Source organism: Aulonocara sp. 'chitande type north' Nkhata Bay, linkage group LG11 (genome assembly GCF_057382095.1).
Source record: "Aulonocara sp. 'chitande type north' Nkhata Bay isolate Kocher_YH1m ecotype deep benthic linkage group LG11, A_spYH_male_GT1.1, whole genome shotgun sequence".
NCBI classification, from domain to species: domain Eukaryota; kingdom Metazoa; phylum Chordata; class Actinopteri; order Cichliformes; family Cichlidae; genus Aulonocara; species Aulonocara sp. 'chitande type north' Nkhata Bay.
Window position 1 is genome coordinate 30,340,663 of NC_141354.1, and position 15,611 is coordinate 30,356,273.

At 40.0% G+C, this 15,611-nt stretch overlaps 2 protein-coding genes across 4 annotated transcripts in view; both read right to left on the bottom strand.

Annotated features, from left to right (window-relative positions):
• Positions 1-10,586, bottom strand: part of osbpl3b (oxysterol binding protein-like 3b) — a 36,473-nt gene extending 25,887 nt beyond the window's left edge. For both annotated transcript variants that reach the window (XM_086312013.1, XM_086312012.1), the window contains exon 1: positions 10,385-10,586. The gene's annotated coding sequence lies outside the window, so the exon portion shown is untranslated. The remainder of the gene's footprint in view (positions 1-10,384) is intronic.
• A 528-nt stretch (positions 10,587-11,114) lies between these two features.
• The window catches only part of spmip4 (sperm microtubule inner protein 4), a 30,735-nt gene continuing 26,238 nt past the window's right edge, over positions 11,115-15,611 (bottom strand). The window contains exons 6-10 of one of the 2 annotated variants that reach the window (XM_086312015.1): positions 15,346-15,536; positions 15,187-15,275; positions 14,934-15,108; positions 13,459-13,547; positions 11,115-13,382 (exon numbers count right to left, since the gene is read on the bottom strand). In XM_086312015.1, the coding sequence (XP_086168141.1) occupies positions 12,486-13,382; positions 13,459-13,547; positions 14,934-15,108; positions 15,187-15,275; positions 15,346-15,536 (1,441 nt within the window). In that variant the 3' untranslated portion in view covers positions 11,115-12,485. Of the gene's footprint in view, positions 13,383-13,458; positions 13,548-13,569; positions 14,437-14,933; positions 15,109-15,186; positions 15,276-15,345; positions 15,537-15,611 lie in introns of those variants that run through there. The other variant, XM_086312016.1, reaches the window with a different exon arrangement.

Consider the following 15,611-nt stretch of genomic DNA (forward strand, 5'->3'; position numbering starts at 1 on the left):
CCGAAATGTGCGCTGCTTTTCGGTCTGGTTACTTTATGTCAGAACCGGATACCGGTACCCATCCCTAGTCTTCTCTTACTGTGATATGGGGGTGTTTTTGCCCATTATAGGATGGTGACATAGAGTGCAGAACAGAAAGGAAAGAAAAATACATAGGGGGATGGCATAGTTTAGCCTGCAGCCAGCAATTTCTTTTCATCATTTATGAATCTGAGTAACTGCTTAGGCTACGAAATGCCAAAAAATATGAAAAATGTTTTATCGTCTACTTGATTTTTGTAACGCAGCGAACACACACGATGAGCTAAAAGTAATTAATAAAAGCTTGGAAAAGTTTGGACTCGTATCAGCTGCATAACACACAAAGATGCTCAAAGGCAAGCACATTCATATCACAATTAATCGTGTGATTAATAACACAAAATAATCATAAATGTCAGCAAGTGCTTGATAAAGCACACCTCCCAAGCTGTTGAGACGTAAGCCTTTCAAAGCCCTTGTGCACTGTTATGAAGCCCATTCTCTCTCTCTCTTTTTTTTTAATTTAAGGCGTACCAGAGAATTGTCAACAAATCTTTGGTCAGCAGTAGGTTTCAAATTAAGTTATACATGGTTTAATGTCCCTCTAAGCTGCACTAACCACATTGACAGAAGCTGAAAGCCCTTTATTGTAACTCATCTGCAGTTCAAGTTGCAGATGTTCCTCTGTCCTTTCACTAAATCCAGTCTGCCAATGAGGATGACATGCATAGCAGTCTTTTAGGCATCATTAGGATGTGACTCACCAGAATAAAAGACTCATGGGTAAACCCCCACAGAGCAGCTTTGTTAGGAAATAGAGTCGTGCTTGCAAAAATGATAGCACTTAAGCTCATATTAGCTGCTGATCCATCACAGTAATTCAGATGTAACAGGGTGGGGAAAGACTCCCTCATCTCAGAAGTGAACTTTAGAGTGAGATTCATTTCACAAGAGGCGAGACGCTGCTGGAGTTCAGTAAATACCAGCAGGAAGAGCGTGCTTAAAATTGCTGAAGTGGGAATCACAACCCCAGGTTATTAACGTAAATATCTAACAAGCCAATCATACGACAGCATCTCACTGCATTTAGGCTTGCAGACATGATCAAGATGACCCTCTGAGTTTCAAACTGAGCGTCAGAAAGAGGAAGAAAATGGCAGTTTAATTGCCTTTGAATGTGACATCATTGTGGCTGGTCTGAGTAATTCACAACCTGCTGATTCACTGAGATTTTTCCACATAACTATCTCTAGGTGTTACAGAGAACGGTCTGAAAAAATATCAGTCAGCAGCAGTTCTCTAAGAGAAAGTGCCTTGATGATGTCACTGATGATGTCACTTCCAAAGACCACAGTAGGTGTGACTTGTTCACTCTAAGAACAGGAAACCGAGGCTATAATTCACATGGACTTACCAGAATTGGACAGCAGAAGACAAGTCTTTAATTTTATTCAATAAAACCAATGACCTCTCATTCATCATGGGCTGAATCTAAACTGATCCTTTTCTTGTGAGAGTGGCTGGATCACAAAAAATGAACTTATTAGAAGAAAGTCAATGTTGATTTAGAACTGGTTCAAGGGTAAACATCACTCTTCTCTCTTGTCTTTTTTGGCTCTCAAACAACCAGCCTAAAGGTTATAAACTGCCTCTGCAAACACAACACACCCAACATGATGTTGCAGTAGCTACTTTATCCTTGCAGTCTCACCAGCTTTTTTTCCGGGAGCTTATCCCTCTCAGTTAAAAGCACTCTGAAAACAATACAAAATCTGGCAATAACTAGACACTTATTTATCTTTCTTCTAATTTTGTCCCTCTGACGATATAACTACAGGCATACATCAAAATGTATTTCTATTATTCCCTTTTATGTATTTTCCTTAGAAAGATAGACCTTTATCTGATAGCTGACAAAGGAGGCACACTCATTTGTTGCATCTGAAACTTACCACCTTAATAACAGTAATCATATTACAGCTGCACACTGCCCCACTGGGATGATGCCACTTAGGCTTTATTTTTTATTGAAACACAAATGAACAATGAGAGGAAATGAGAAACTGACATAAATGAAGCAAAAGTACTTTTACATCTACATTTTTCTTTGATTTGAATGATGTAATGTATCGCAGATTTAAAAAGAAAAAAGCCTATAAAATCAATATACAGATTTAGTATAAAATTTTAAATTAACAGGATGCTGACCCCTATTTTAGTCTTTCTGCTGAGAAAATAACCTGTTGCTGGCTTTAGTGTCATAGTTATGAAGCATATAAATAGTAATAATTATACAGATCAGTTATATTGATAGGAATATTGACATTATTTCACAGATACCAATGCCATTATTGATTTTTCTTATAGGTCCTGTTCTGTATAGATTCCTTTATAGATTCATGAATAATTTTCTCTTTGGAACAAAAGAGGCCATCACTGGTTAACAGAAGCAATGCACAGTCTCAACACTATATAAAAGAGTAAAGAAGGCTAGCATGTGACGCATGAACAGACGCTTCACTTCTTTGAGTTTGGTGACAAGTGCAAAACATATCATTGATGAAACAAAGTCATAAGCTGGAAGGCAGGATTCAAAAGAATCAAATGAACCAAAAGAATTTGGTTCTGATTAACAACTGGAAACTGTTCTTGATTGTCATCACAGTCTACCACTGAACGGAATAATCACACTTGCTAAAATTTCTGCTATTAACTTAAAATTCAAGGCATTAATATTCAAGCATTCCTTTAACCGTTGATGCTTATTTTTCAGAGAGATCAGCCCACTAGTACCCTTGTTTACTTCACTGAATGAATCTCACTTCATGAGGTAGAGAACTCTCTTTATTCTCCAATCTGTGGTTTCTCACACATTTGAGTCTGCAATATTCATGAAATGATAACACATCATAAAGCTGTGCTTTCATAAGGAACTGCAGAAGAGAAAAAGCAAATAATTCAAATCTGAAAGACTATTTCAGAGATCGTGATGTTGAAAACTGCTTAGAGGTGCAGGCTGGGTTCTTCAATGGAATGCAATCAGAACAGAAGAGCAGAAGTGACAGCTCCTATCTCAGTTTCCTGTTCAAGTTGGAAGAATTATTTAGTGAGAGCATGAACAATTGCACAGAAAACAGAATATGAAATTTTAAAGTTTCTCTTATACACGTTACTGGTGTATCGCCCAATGGTGCAGGCATTAAGGTTGCACCACTGGGCACCATTAAATCACCATTAAATCCTTGCATGTCACTTTGCGTAGACTTTCTATCTTTAGATGTGTTAGTGTGAGCAAAAGTTGACGTAACTGATGTGAAAGGGAATAGACACATACAGAGATTCCTTCTTTTGCGGCTTTGACCTTCTTATTCCCTGTCCTAATTCTAAAATCTTCTTCAAAAATTCTAATTCTAATCTCACTACTTTGATCTTCTTAGTTACTGCTGCTTTGCCAAAGTAATTTAAATTTCTTGAATTTTCTTAATTACTTTTACATCTTACTCTGTAACATCAGTGGCCACAGATGTCACAGCAAAAGAGCAGGCAGTCTGCTTGTTAGGTCTGATGTAATTAGCGATTTCAGGTCTAAATATGTCTTTAGTTGAAAATGGTACAGATTCTTTCAGAGCAAACAAAGTGAGCAGTGCAGTGTTTGCCCAGATGCTACGGTCAAACAGCATTAAGGCATTAATGAAGAAGAGGATTTCAAATGCTGAACAGATTTAAGCTAGCTAGCATGTTTAAGTCTAAAGCTAAGATATCATGACTTAATTATGTCTAAAAATGATAATAACAATTTCTGCACTGTTCTGTCTTTGGTTGAAATCTAAGATGAAAACTTAGATACCAGCAAGGTTTTGAAGGGATAGGAAGTTAAACTAATTGATATTATGATCTTAAGTGAGAGTCAGTGAAGAGACAACAAGGGTAAACTGGAGCCAACAGTATTTTAAGTGTACATTATTATGACTTTTTAAACACTTAGTTTAAAAATGTGCTGCACAGGAATAGTGCTAATGGCTGGAGACGTATGAGGAAACACGACTATTCATAATAAGGGACACAGCAATGCAGCTTTTTAAAAGATGAGAGTTTGAGCATAGATCTATGCTTGAGCCAGCATCGGATCACTGATAGGTCATCACTATCTGAACTGTAGCATGATGAAGATGATGATGCCTAGCAACAGGGCTACTCTGTTGCTTAGCAATGCAGAATAGAACCCCAAAATGAGACCAGCCCTCATTCAAATGACCTCAAACTCACTTGGGTCCCCAGCTCTGCTGCTCATTTGGCCAGGTCTCTTTTGAAAAAAAAAGAAAAGAAAATTAAAATCAATAAAACTTTAAAATTGATAAATAAAGTATTATAAATACTCGGTCAACTTGGTTAACTCGGTCAATCATTAGATGAATGATTGTCAAGAACACGCTCAATTCCTCAGTTTATCAGTAAGAGGAAAGACTGTGACGTTTAGGTTCAGTAATTAATCACCTTACTTATGTGATCTATCTCTTCCCAAGAAACTTAATCAGTGTAAATGTGAAAAGGGTGAAAGCAGTCCTTCTTCTTAAATTGTCTGCAGATCAAGGGCTCTACAGAACTTTATATTTGTTTTATTTATTCATATATTACTTGATTATTCTCAGTATCCCAGGTTATCATGGGAGCACCCAACAAGCCATCAGCATTGTGGACTGACACAGAAAGAACACTAGTTCATCCCAATATAATGATATTATTCATTCTCACAGCTCTTGACCCTCCAACATGGCAATGTTTGCCAGCCCACGTCTCCCTGTGTGTGAGGCACACCCTTTCCTGAAAGATGCGCGCATACAGTCACGCCTGCTCCTGATCTGCTTTAAGGAGTTGTGGTGAAAGGTTGCCAAGGCCACAGGGAGCTGCTCCAAAAAAAGGGATCACGGTGCTGAGCTTAAAGTGCCTCTCCACTATCTGCAGTATTACATTTTCAGGAGTATGAAGCAGAAGTGTGAAGCTGTCACTGCTCATCACCCTAAGAGGAAAGCTTTGTAGAGCTATTTTCATGCTAGAAACACAGCCACCTTTCTCATTCATGCCTAAAACTGCCTGACACGTCACAGGCTCTGTGTCACACTCTCAAAACTACTACACCACATCCTGTTAATCAGCTATAACCTCGGTGCACCACCTACGCTCCAACATCCCCGTAACTCCCTCACTGTCTCTTTCTCTTGTCAGCTCTGAGGGTGACAGAGGTCCTTTCCTTTGTTGTACTCTCAGTGTAAGGGAGCCAGACAGCCTCATAACTCAGCACCAGCCTATTAGAATGCAGAATAGCTGCAGCTTGGTTCAACACTTGCTGATAAGAGAGGGGAAAAACATAGATTGGCTGGATTTCCGGGCCCAGAGAGCTCTTTATGATGTATCATGTAGCAACTTGCTTGTCAGGTGATGCAGCTGTTGCTTCCCCAATTAAAGATAACAGTAGTTATGACTCTCATGGGGATGAAAAACAGGTTTAATAAAGAGAAATCACATTTCGTTGCCCTGTACCTGTGCATGTGCAATGACAATAAAGTTGAATTCTAATTCTAATTCTAATTCTAAAAAGCTAAATGAACATCTGCACTGCCACAAGCCACCTCTTAGACATTGGAGTGACGATATATTTAGACATGGCATCGTCTTCCTTTACCTTCCATTTATGAACAGAAAAAGAAGTGTCTGACTGAGAAGAGTTACCACATTTTGAGAGATTTACTTCATGCACGAACTACATCAGGACAGCACAGATGAGTCCCTCCCTGATTTTGTAGCATATAAACTGTCACAGCACCAGAGGATGACTCAAACTGTGGCATCCCTGAAGTGACAAAAGAATGAGGAGCCAACACAAAGCAGCGCTGAGTTTTCTTCTCTGACAAGCTCGTGCTTTGTGGTTACTCTGCAGTCATCCTCTGAAAGACGTCAGTTGCAGTCAGTACTGCTAAAGTTGCGGAGAGATCAGATCTCACCTACAGGTTTTTGAAAATTCAGCCATCGTCTTTTGACCTAATTTAGTGCCCAAATAAAGTTTTTTTCCTCATATGATGTTGCTAATAGACACCTTAATATATTTCTTGCTTGATATTGCACACCAAATCTAAAAAGTTCACTTGACTAAAAAATGTGAACAGACTGCCAATTTCAGTACCGAATTAATTCAACCACTATCATATTTTGAAATCTGTCACATCACGCCAACAAGAATTCGAGTCACTCAAAACAGGACTGTGAGGCAGTACTTAGCCACAAAGCACAGCATACAGCTGTGAACATGTTTAGCGACAAGGACGCTACATGATGGGAGCTCTGATGAAGCTGGAACATCACTGCATGTCCAGGTCATAAGACTGAAAAGTCCAAGGATCAAAGAATCCAAAATCAAAGAGTCGGATTCATCATTGTTTATGAAGATGGTTGATGAGAACCATCTCTGAAAGTTTATGGACTGACACGATATATATGGAGTGTTATGTTACTTATTTAAAATTCACAATATCCTGGTTTTTCAACCAGTGAGGACAAAGCAACGAGAACTACAAATTAACAGAACCTTCATCTACAGCTGTGAAAATAAGCAGGGATAGATTCTTATGCACCAGCTCACCACTTTATTAGGTACATCTGTTCAACTGCAACTACTCAGATCACATGGCAGCAACTCTGTGTAATTAGGCATGTTGATACAAAGACAAGACCTGAAGTTCAAAATGAGGAAGAAAGGTGATTTAAGTGACTTTAAATGGGGAGTGGTCTCAGAACAGAGCACTACCACCAAATATGCACACTAACCAGCCACTTTATTGGGTACATCTGTTGCAGCACTCGTTGACCATCACATGGGAGCACATTTATGTGTGTAGATTTGGGGAAAAAGTGATTTAAGTGACTTTGAATGGTTGTTGATGGCATAAAGGCTCATAGAGAATCATGCAAAAAAGAAAAACTACCCAGTGAGCGATAGTTATCTGTGTAAAAATGCTTTGATGATGCAGGAGATCAGTGAAGAATGTTACAACAAAGGTATGAAGAAGACCATCTCTAAATGCACACCATGTTCAGCCCTGAAGCAGACAGGCTACACAGCATAGGAATACCACAATGAGCTGCCAAGAACAGGAAACTAGGACTAGAATTTGCATCTCCTCAGCAATTAAAACCTATCAGACCAGGCAACACTGGAAAAAAAACATTGCCTGGTCTGATGAGTCTAGATTTCCCTGTGAGAATTCGAATGGTAGGGTCAGAATTTGGTGTAAACATCATAAAAGCAGGGGTGAATCCTGCCTTGTCACAAAGCTCAGATCATCTAAAACAGATTTTTTTGAACATGATGATGAGTTCACTGTACTCAGATGGCCTTCACCCACAAATCTGAAGCAATTGTGTGATGCTATCATGTCAATATGAATCCAAATCTCTAAAGAACGTTTTCAGGGGATTGTTGAACCAATGCCATGAGAATTAAGGCAGCTCAGGGGCCCAACCCTGTACTAGAAGGGTGTACCTAATAAAGTGGCAAGTGACTGTATAAAATGACACTGTCATGCTTTATTATGTCGGTATTTGTTGATATGATTTGAACTTGAAAAGCAGAAGTAACTGTTCTGTTACATAAAAACTGTCATTCTTAAAGACAGTATCGGATCAGTTTTAAATGCCACAGAAAGACCGCTATTATAGACGGGCGATTGTGGCTCAAGAGTTCGCCTTGTAATCGGAAGGTTGCCGGTTCGAGCCCCGGCTTGGACAGTCTTGGTCGTTGTGTCCTTGGGCAAGACACTTCACCCGTAGCCTACTGGTGGTGGTCAGAGGGTCCGGTGGCGCCAGTATCCGGCAGCCTTTCCTCTGTCAGTGCGCCCCAGGGTGGCTGTGGCTACAATGTAGCTTGCCATCACCAGTGTGTGAATGGGTGGATGACTGGATATGTAAAGCGCTTTGGGGTCCTTAGGGACTAGTAAAGCGCTATATAAATACAGGCCATTTACCATATGCAGGAGTTTGGAAAAAAACATGTTTTTTCCCCCTCACTGTGCTTTATTGGTTTTTATCAATAAGTATCAACTAGTGCCGCCCTCGTTAAAATTTCATGCAGATATCTGGCAGTCTGTGAGGGAGTTACGAAACCAGCCTCTGAGCTTCTTTCAGTCTCTCCAATGCCTGGAGGAGGCTGAAGACAAGAGTAGCAAGCTGCTATTAAAAAACTATATTACAAATTTGGACAAAAAGTAGATGGACAAATTGCATAACAGCGGGAGTGATGATCTTATCCATCTATCCTGCTATCAAATTCAGGGTTGTGTTGGGGAGCTGGAGGCTATCTCAGCTGTCATAAGGCAAGGGGAAAAGTCATCAGCCTGTTGCAGGGTTTTATTATTTAGAAACGTCTGTGAAGGTTCTCAGTCATCCAGGTCATCGTAGTCAAAGGAGCTTGTAAAGAAAAGCGTCTGGACTTCTTCAAGTTGCTTGAAGACGTTTCACCTCTCATCCGAGAAACTTCTTTCAGTTCTATTATTTAGAACCCCCCCCCCCCAAAAAAAACAAACAAAAACAAAACAAAAACCCTTAAGTTGAATTTGAAAACTACAGAAACTACAGCTCAAAGGAGGAGCTTCTCTTGTGCCGGCCCAAAACCACATGTATATTTTTAGATATGAAACCACATGAATTATTTATGTAGACCTACAGGCCCTGCAAAAATAGCAAAAACACCTGCCACATACTCACAACAGCTGCTTTGTTGACACTTTTTTTTTGCATTGTTCACCTGCCAGTTAGCGGCTATTACAAATAAGTTTGGGTTTTTTGTAACGTACACCCTGAAGCCACAACTACTTCACACAGGTCACTGTATGAGCCAGTGTGCGAAAATGATAGCTCTATACATCCTCTGCTATCTGAATTCTGTTGATCATTGCAAGGAAATTATTGACTGGTAAATATCAATGTGCTGGCCTGACCATCGGTGCTGTGCAATTTTCTGCAATATGATGTTACACTATAAACAACACAACAGCAGGTGACCTAAAAAACTGGAAACAGCCCATGCAATATAAAGACTCAGCACCAAAATGAACGAATTCTGTAGAATCTGACAGATTATAGGCCCATTCAAACATTCAGTGAAATTACTGTGAGCTGGAGGTCACCTTATGAAATGCAGTGCTTTACTGCTAATACTAGCTATACCCATGAAATTAAATTAAGCACCACACCTATTATTTAGGATTTTCAAAATAAATATTCTACTGTACAAAATGTCCAGTTAAATAAAATAAAATAAATTTAGAAAATCCTCCTTAACCACGTTTTCTTTTTGAAACTCTGCGATTATATGTGTTTTCCCCCAGACAAAGCAATTTTATTTTATTTCTCGCTGTTGCATTCCACAGATTCTATTGATTCTTCTCTCTCACAGTCTCTTTGTGTTTGACTGCAATCACTGTCTTGGGCGTGATAGGAGCAATTCAAGCAACACTTGAAAAGCCTCCTCTGTTGCACTGTTTACACAGGACTCTAGAAAACTGAGCGACCTTGTGTTAGCTGTAAAATTACTCTGTATATGAGCAACATAGATCTCTGACAAAACAGCTTTGAGTCACATTTTTTTTCACTGTGAAGTTGTGCCATAAGTCACTCTTATTCAGCTGGATTTATGAATCCTGCTCGGGTGCACTGATAACTACCATAAATATTGAATATTACATGTGAAACAAAGCAAAATCCTCCATAATCCTGTTTGCTTTGACCACTATCTGTTAAGCAGGAGATGCTGAGCTCCAGCCATGATTGAATCTGAAAATGGATATCACACACACCTACATCCACTCAGCATGAGAGATACACACAGTCATAAAGGCACATTATTCACAGTCCTGGCTTATGACTTGTCGCCTGTGAAGCTAATGAGTTCTACTGCATATTAGGTTTATCATAGAAACAACAGACCATCTTTTATAACTTGTAGAAGACTCAAGAGTCTGGAGACCAAAGTGATCTATTGTTGTTCATATTGTCTCATGTCCAGACCTTTAAATAAACAAATAAATAAATATATAAATACCAGTTGCTTGTTAAACTATAGGACATAAATTTAAGGTCAAGCGCTTTTACATTTATCCAGTTTATCGATGGGTTGTTAAACTTTGATGACTCTGCTGAAGTGTTTCGAAGAACATTACAACTAAAGATTCACATGCACCTGATTTGTTCGGCTGAAAGATCATAATCAATCAAATAACTTCCAGAGGGTTTGAGATTCATCATTGCATAAGAGAAAATTACAAGGCCAAAGAGTTTTTCTTGGACGAGAGAGAGAGAAACAAAACACACTCACCTTGAGCTACAGATGGACACGATCGGTGAACAGATGTTTAACTACAGGAAAGGCCACAGCCGGAGAAGAGATAGTCAATTTAGAGCCCCAACCAAACAGCCTGGCTACTCTACTATGACAAGTACACACATGCACCATCCAGCCGCGCTGAAAAGCATCAGTCTCTCCACCGCTGTACGGAGGAGGGAGATGAGAGGCGACTGACTGAGGCCAACTCCAATTAAACTGCAAAGCAAAGCTCGGCGTCAACTTAAAGGGGCGGCGTTTCTATCACTGACATGTTTCAGTGACGCATAGACGTGTAGAGGAGGTCCCCAAAGCGCAAGGACACAGTGTAGAAGTCTTCATATTTTACATGCAGTCCTGTTAATTAATGCGTTATAGTGGATCTTAGAGGATAAATATCTTATTTGACTTATTTTATTTTATTTTATTTGACTATTCACATTAGTAAATATCACAAAAATGGTTAAATAACTGTTATTAGAAGCGATAAATGAAGTTCAAACGACAAAAGTTAGCATATACCGCCGCCTACTGGATACACTGCTGAATCACATCTGTGCTGTTAAACAGTCAAAGCGTCTGCAAACAGATTAAAATGCAAACATACAACAGTTGAGTAAATAGGTACGTTTTTCTATACATTTAAGTCATTTCACGTGATTTAAGTATAGACTTATTGCATAATTATGACAGCAGACAGAAACAGAACTCAACAAAAGCCATATAATTTTTATTTCCATCCCGTCGACAAACTGATATTGTCTCCATTATTAAACAGCAAACTGTGCATGTCTACTTTGCTTTGTGAGCCATTATTCTTTTTCAGTGAAAGTCTGAATGAGACGCTGTTGTATCAGTGAAGGCTGCAGGCTTGCACCTCAAGGACATACTGTCATAAAAAAAATCATTTCACACAAGTCAGCCTGACTGCAACAGATTTTGTGCAAAAGAGCCTTTTTTTTTCCTTTCACAGTGGCACGCTGGAAGGTTACTGCGGCACCTATAATACACAGAGTTGGATTCCATAACACAGGCAGCACAATGCTCTGTTCTGCACTCTGTGTTACATTTGCTGGAAAAATCAGCCTCGTATTTTTCTCTCTCTCTCTCTGTAAAATTGGAAAGGTTACAGGGAAGACTAAAGTATTCATCTGTGCAGCATTATGAATCTGGTACAGCTGAATTGCTTCTGTGTGCACTGTGCAGGCTGGCTGAACTCACTGAAGTGAGCTTTGAAGGCTGTTGCTTTTATTTTACTTGATACAATTAGCCACAGCTTGTAAGAGACCAGTACTGTAAAATAAATCCTGAGCTCTAATGCAAATGAAATGTGGGAAAGTAAAGAGCAAATTAACAATGCTTCCGACATGGATGAAACACTTACTGTGCTCGCAGTAATATGTTTATTCTAATTAGCTTCAGTCTGAAAGAAAAACAAATTGCATTCTTATACAATTACAGAGAAACTTTAAATGTGACTATAGTCATATGAGGGATTGCACAAAATAGGCTGTATTCCTTATGGTCAGTCCATGAAAGTCCATTTTTAGTTGTGCCAAGAAGTCTTTAATGTGGGTGTTATGTAACAATAACCTATATTGAAACCTGTGATAAATTGCTCTATAGGTGCAATAATGCTTCTGAAAAACTGTCCACTGCATCTTTGGTTATGAAAAGTCACACTTAAGTAATGTTAAATACATGCAGTCATTTAAATTTTAATACTAAGTTACTTTCAGGATTCAGGTTATTAGAACTGCTATTGCTTTACTGAGATATTACAATTATGTTTATAAGGCCATATGGGAGCTGCAGTGGTTAGTACTGTTGCCTCACAGCACAAAGGCCCTGGGTTTCAATCCACCAGCTGGACAGGGCCTTCCTGTGTGGAGTTTGTATGCTCTCCCCGTCCTCAGGCTTCCTCCCACAGTCCAAAAACGTGTATGTGGTTAGGTTAATTGGCTGTAGGTGTAAATGTGAGAGTGGTAAACTGTCCAGGGTGTACCATGCCATTTCTCCTCTGACAGCTGGGAACAACTCCATCCATCCTTGCAATTCTGAATTGGGTAAGTGGGAAAAATGGCTGGATGGAAGGTCATCCATGGATGTAGTAGCAGTTAATCCCATAGAAGTTGTGTTTTTTCCCACAGACTACGTTGTCTCTAAGGTTCACAGCGGCATGAGTGATGGAGCTGTTGAACTTGCGATGAGCCTCTGACTTGCTGAATGAATGTTGAAGGTCTAATAGGGTCAGGGCTGCACCTGATTTACCCACAGTCCCAATGGAAGAACTGCCTGGCAGGACAGGAGAGCGTGGCATGATGCACGGATTAGAGTTGCCATGTAGCCGCTCTCTGTCCTCTGCTCCTGGTAACAATTTGGGATGTGATTCCCTGCCCGTCTGGTCTTTGTCTTCAAGTAGTGGACTACAGCTGGGTATATTTCTTCCAACTTTAAAAAGTTTTTTGTCATTTAGCACATCCTTTACACAGATGCTTTCCTCTCTGTTGACTTCTATCCCTCCTTGGGGATGTAGGCGGTTGGACAGGTCCCAGAGTTGCTCTGTGTTTGTGATCTGGGCAGCGTTAGCCTCTTGGTTGCTCTGTGACGGGGATCCTTGCATGACATTGTCAAACTGGACTTTGCAGTTTTCCCTCTTTCTGCCCTTATGCGCAGAGCATTTGCACTGAGCTTGCTGCTTGCGTAAGACCTCCTGGGACAGCTCAGTCTGCTGTGCCTTTGTGGAGTTAGTGCTGCACTTTGATTGAGTATGACCCATTTGGTTCAGATCTGGTGCCTCATTACGCATAGCTGTGATCTCTTGTGGTTGGTTCACAGCAGGCGAGGCAGTGCTTTGGTTTAGAGTTGGAGATGTATTTTGGAGTTCAGCAGCAGTGGGACTGCAGCTGCTCCTCCTGACATTGCTCCCCAGTCTTTTTCTACATCCTTGCCTTGCTTTAGAAGGAACAAACACAGGATGCGACCTTTCTTGCTGCAGGGAAAATAATTAGACTTATTAGTGTTCTGGTCTGTTAATGCTACCGTATAATAAATGCAATGGCTTTTACCAGGTTTGACGTGTGTGAATTAATCCCAGCAAAGTTAGTCATTTTTTCCTTGAAATCATCTGTCATAAAAGGATTTGCTGGCCCTGATCCTTAAAACAAGATTTCACATTAATGTCAGATTTTGGATTACTGCACAAAATACAATAACAACTGATTGATCATCAGTAAGTGTGAGAACCTCTGCGAGTCCTGTCAGTTTGCTGGTCTGGAGCATTCAGGTGTGTGTTTCTCAGTGAGAAAAGACATCAACAATGATCTCAGAGAAACAGAAAGATTGAACAAGTATGAAAGCCTCATCTCTCTAAAAAGAACACATCAAACCAACTGTTGGGTCCAGTGGTGGAAGGCTGCTGATTTGGACCTCAACCTAATTGAAATGCTGTGGCATGACATTAAGATAGCTGTGTATAAACGAAATTTCAAAAATCTCAGATTAACTGATGCAACATTGTAAAGAAGACTTGGCCAAGATTCCTCTACAATGATGCGAGAGATAAAATCATAAAGAAATGATTACTTCAAGGTACTGTTGCTAAAAGGTGCTTGACCAGATACTGAACCACAGGGTGTACTTAGTTTTTCCCCTCATTGCTTCTGCATTTTGGCTTTTTTTTGGTTAAATATATAACAGCACGGTGTAATATTTCATGTGCTGTATGTGAATAATTTAGAACCTGCTAAATACAAGATACAAAGATTTTTCATCAATTCAATTCAATTCAATTTTATTTATATAGCGCCAAATCACAACAGTTACCTCAAGGTGCTTTTTATTGCACAGTAGATCGTACAATAATAGATACAGAGAAAAACCCAACAATCATATGACCCCCTATGAGCAAGCACTTAGGCGACAGTGGGAAGGAAAAACTCCCTTTTAACAGGAAGAAACCTCCGGCAGAACCAGGGTCAGGGAGGGGCGGGGCCATCTGCTGCGACCGGTTGGGGTGAGAGAAAGAAGACAGGATAAAAGACATGCTGTGGAAGAGAGACAGAGGTTAATAACAGATATGATTCAATGCAGAGAGGTCTGTTAACACATAGTGAGTGAGAAAGGTGACTGGAAAGGAAAAACTCAATGCATCATGGGAATCCCCCGGCAGCCTACGTCTCTTGCAGAGTAACTAAGGGAGGATTCAGGGTCACCTGGTCCAGCCCTAACTATATGCTTTAGCAAAAAGGAAAGTTTTAAGCCTAATCTTAAAAGTAGAGATAGTGTCTGTCTCCCGAATCCAAACTGGAAGCTGGTTCCACAGAAGAGGGGCCTGAAAACTGAAGGCTCTCCCTCCCATTCTACTTTTAAATACTCGAGGAACAACAAGTAGGTCTGCAGAGCGAGAGCGAAGTGCTCTAATAGGGTGATATGGTACTACAAGGTCATTAAGATATGTCCTGATAGATAAAACTGATGAACTGAATACTTTTGATACTTTCTGTTTAACAAGGATTTATTTTTCAGTATTTTCACTTCTTACCTGTGTAGTGCATTTGGTAGGAAGTGACCCAAAGGGTCTTCTCCATGTTTTTCAGGATGTTGCTTGTCCTCTCCGATAGCGTCAAATCCCAGTCTCGAAGTTTCAGGTTGGGCAGCACCATCTTTGGGGGAGTGGGGTAGAAAACCTGGCTCTCTCCCTTCGCTGGTTTTGCATGCTGGTGGAAGGAGGAAGACACTTTATGCTTCGATTAACGTCAGTGAAACTGTGAAGTCACTGATATTTCATCACTCACATCAAAAAAGCCATGTTCTCCTGTCCACATAACAGCCTTCTTCCTTGTTTTCAGTGGTGTTTCTAAGCTCTCAAGTCTATATGGAGCACCTAGGTGTGAAAAAAGAAGCATCTTAAAGACCTAACCATTCTACCACTCCCTTTTATCAGAATATCACACCTTTAGTTTTGCTTAGCAGAGTGATATCAGGTGCACTATTTGGGATACTGAGGTTGAGGAAAGATTGAGACGCAGCTCTGACTCCTGTATGTGGGTCATCTGGTGAGTGGAAGGATGGGAACATTGCAAAACGAGAGATGTGCGATGAATAGGGATGCTCTTTTGGGATGGCAATCTTTATCATTTTCTCCCTATGAAAGGCACAAAGACAAGAAAGGGTCGAACTATGTGCAAAAACAAATCAGTTTATCATTATGGAAAGAGTA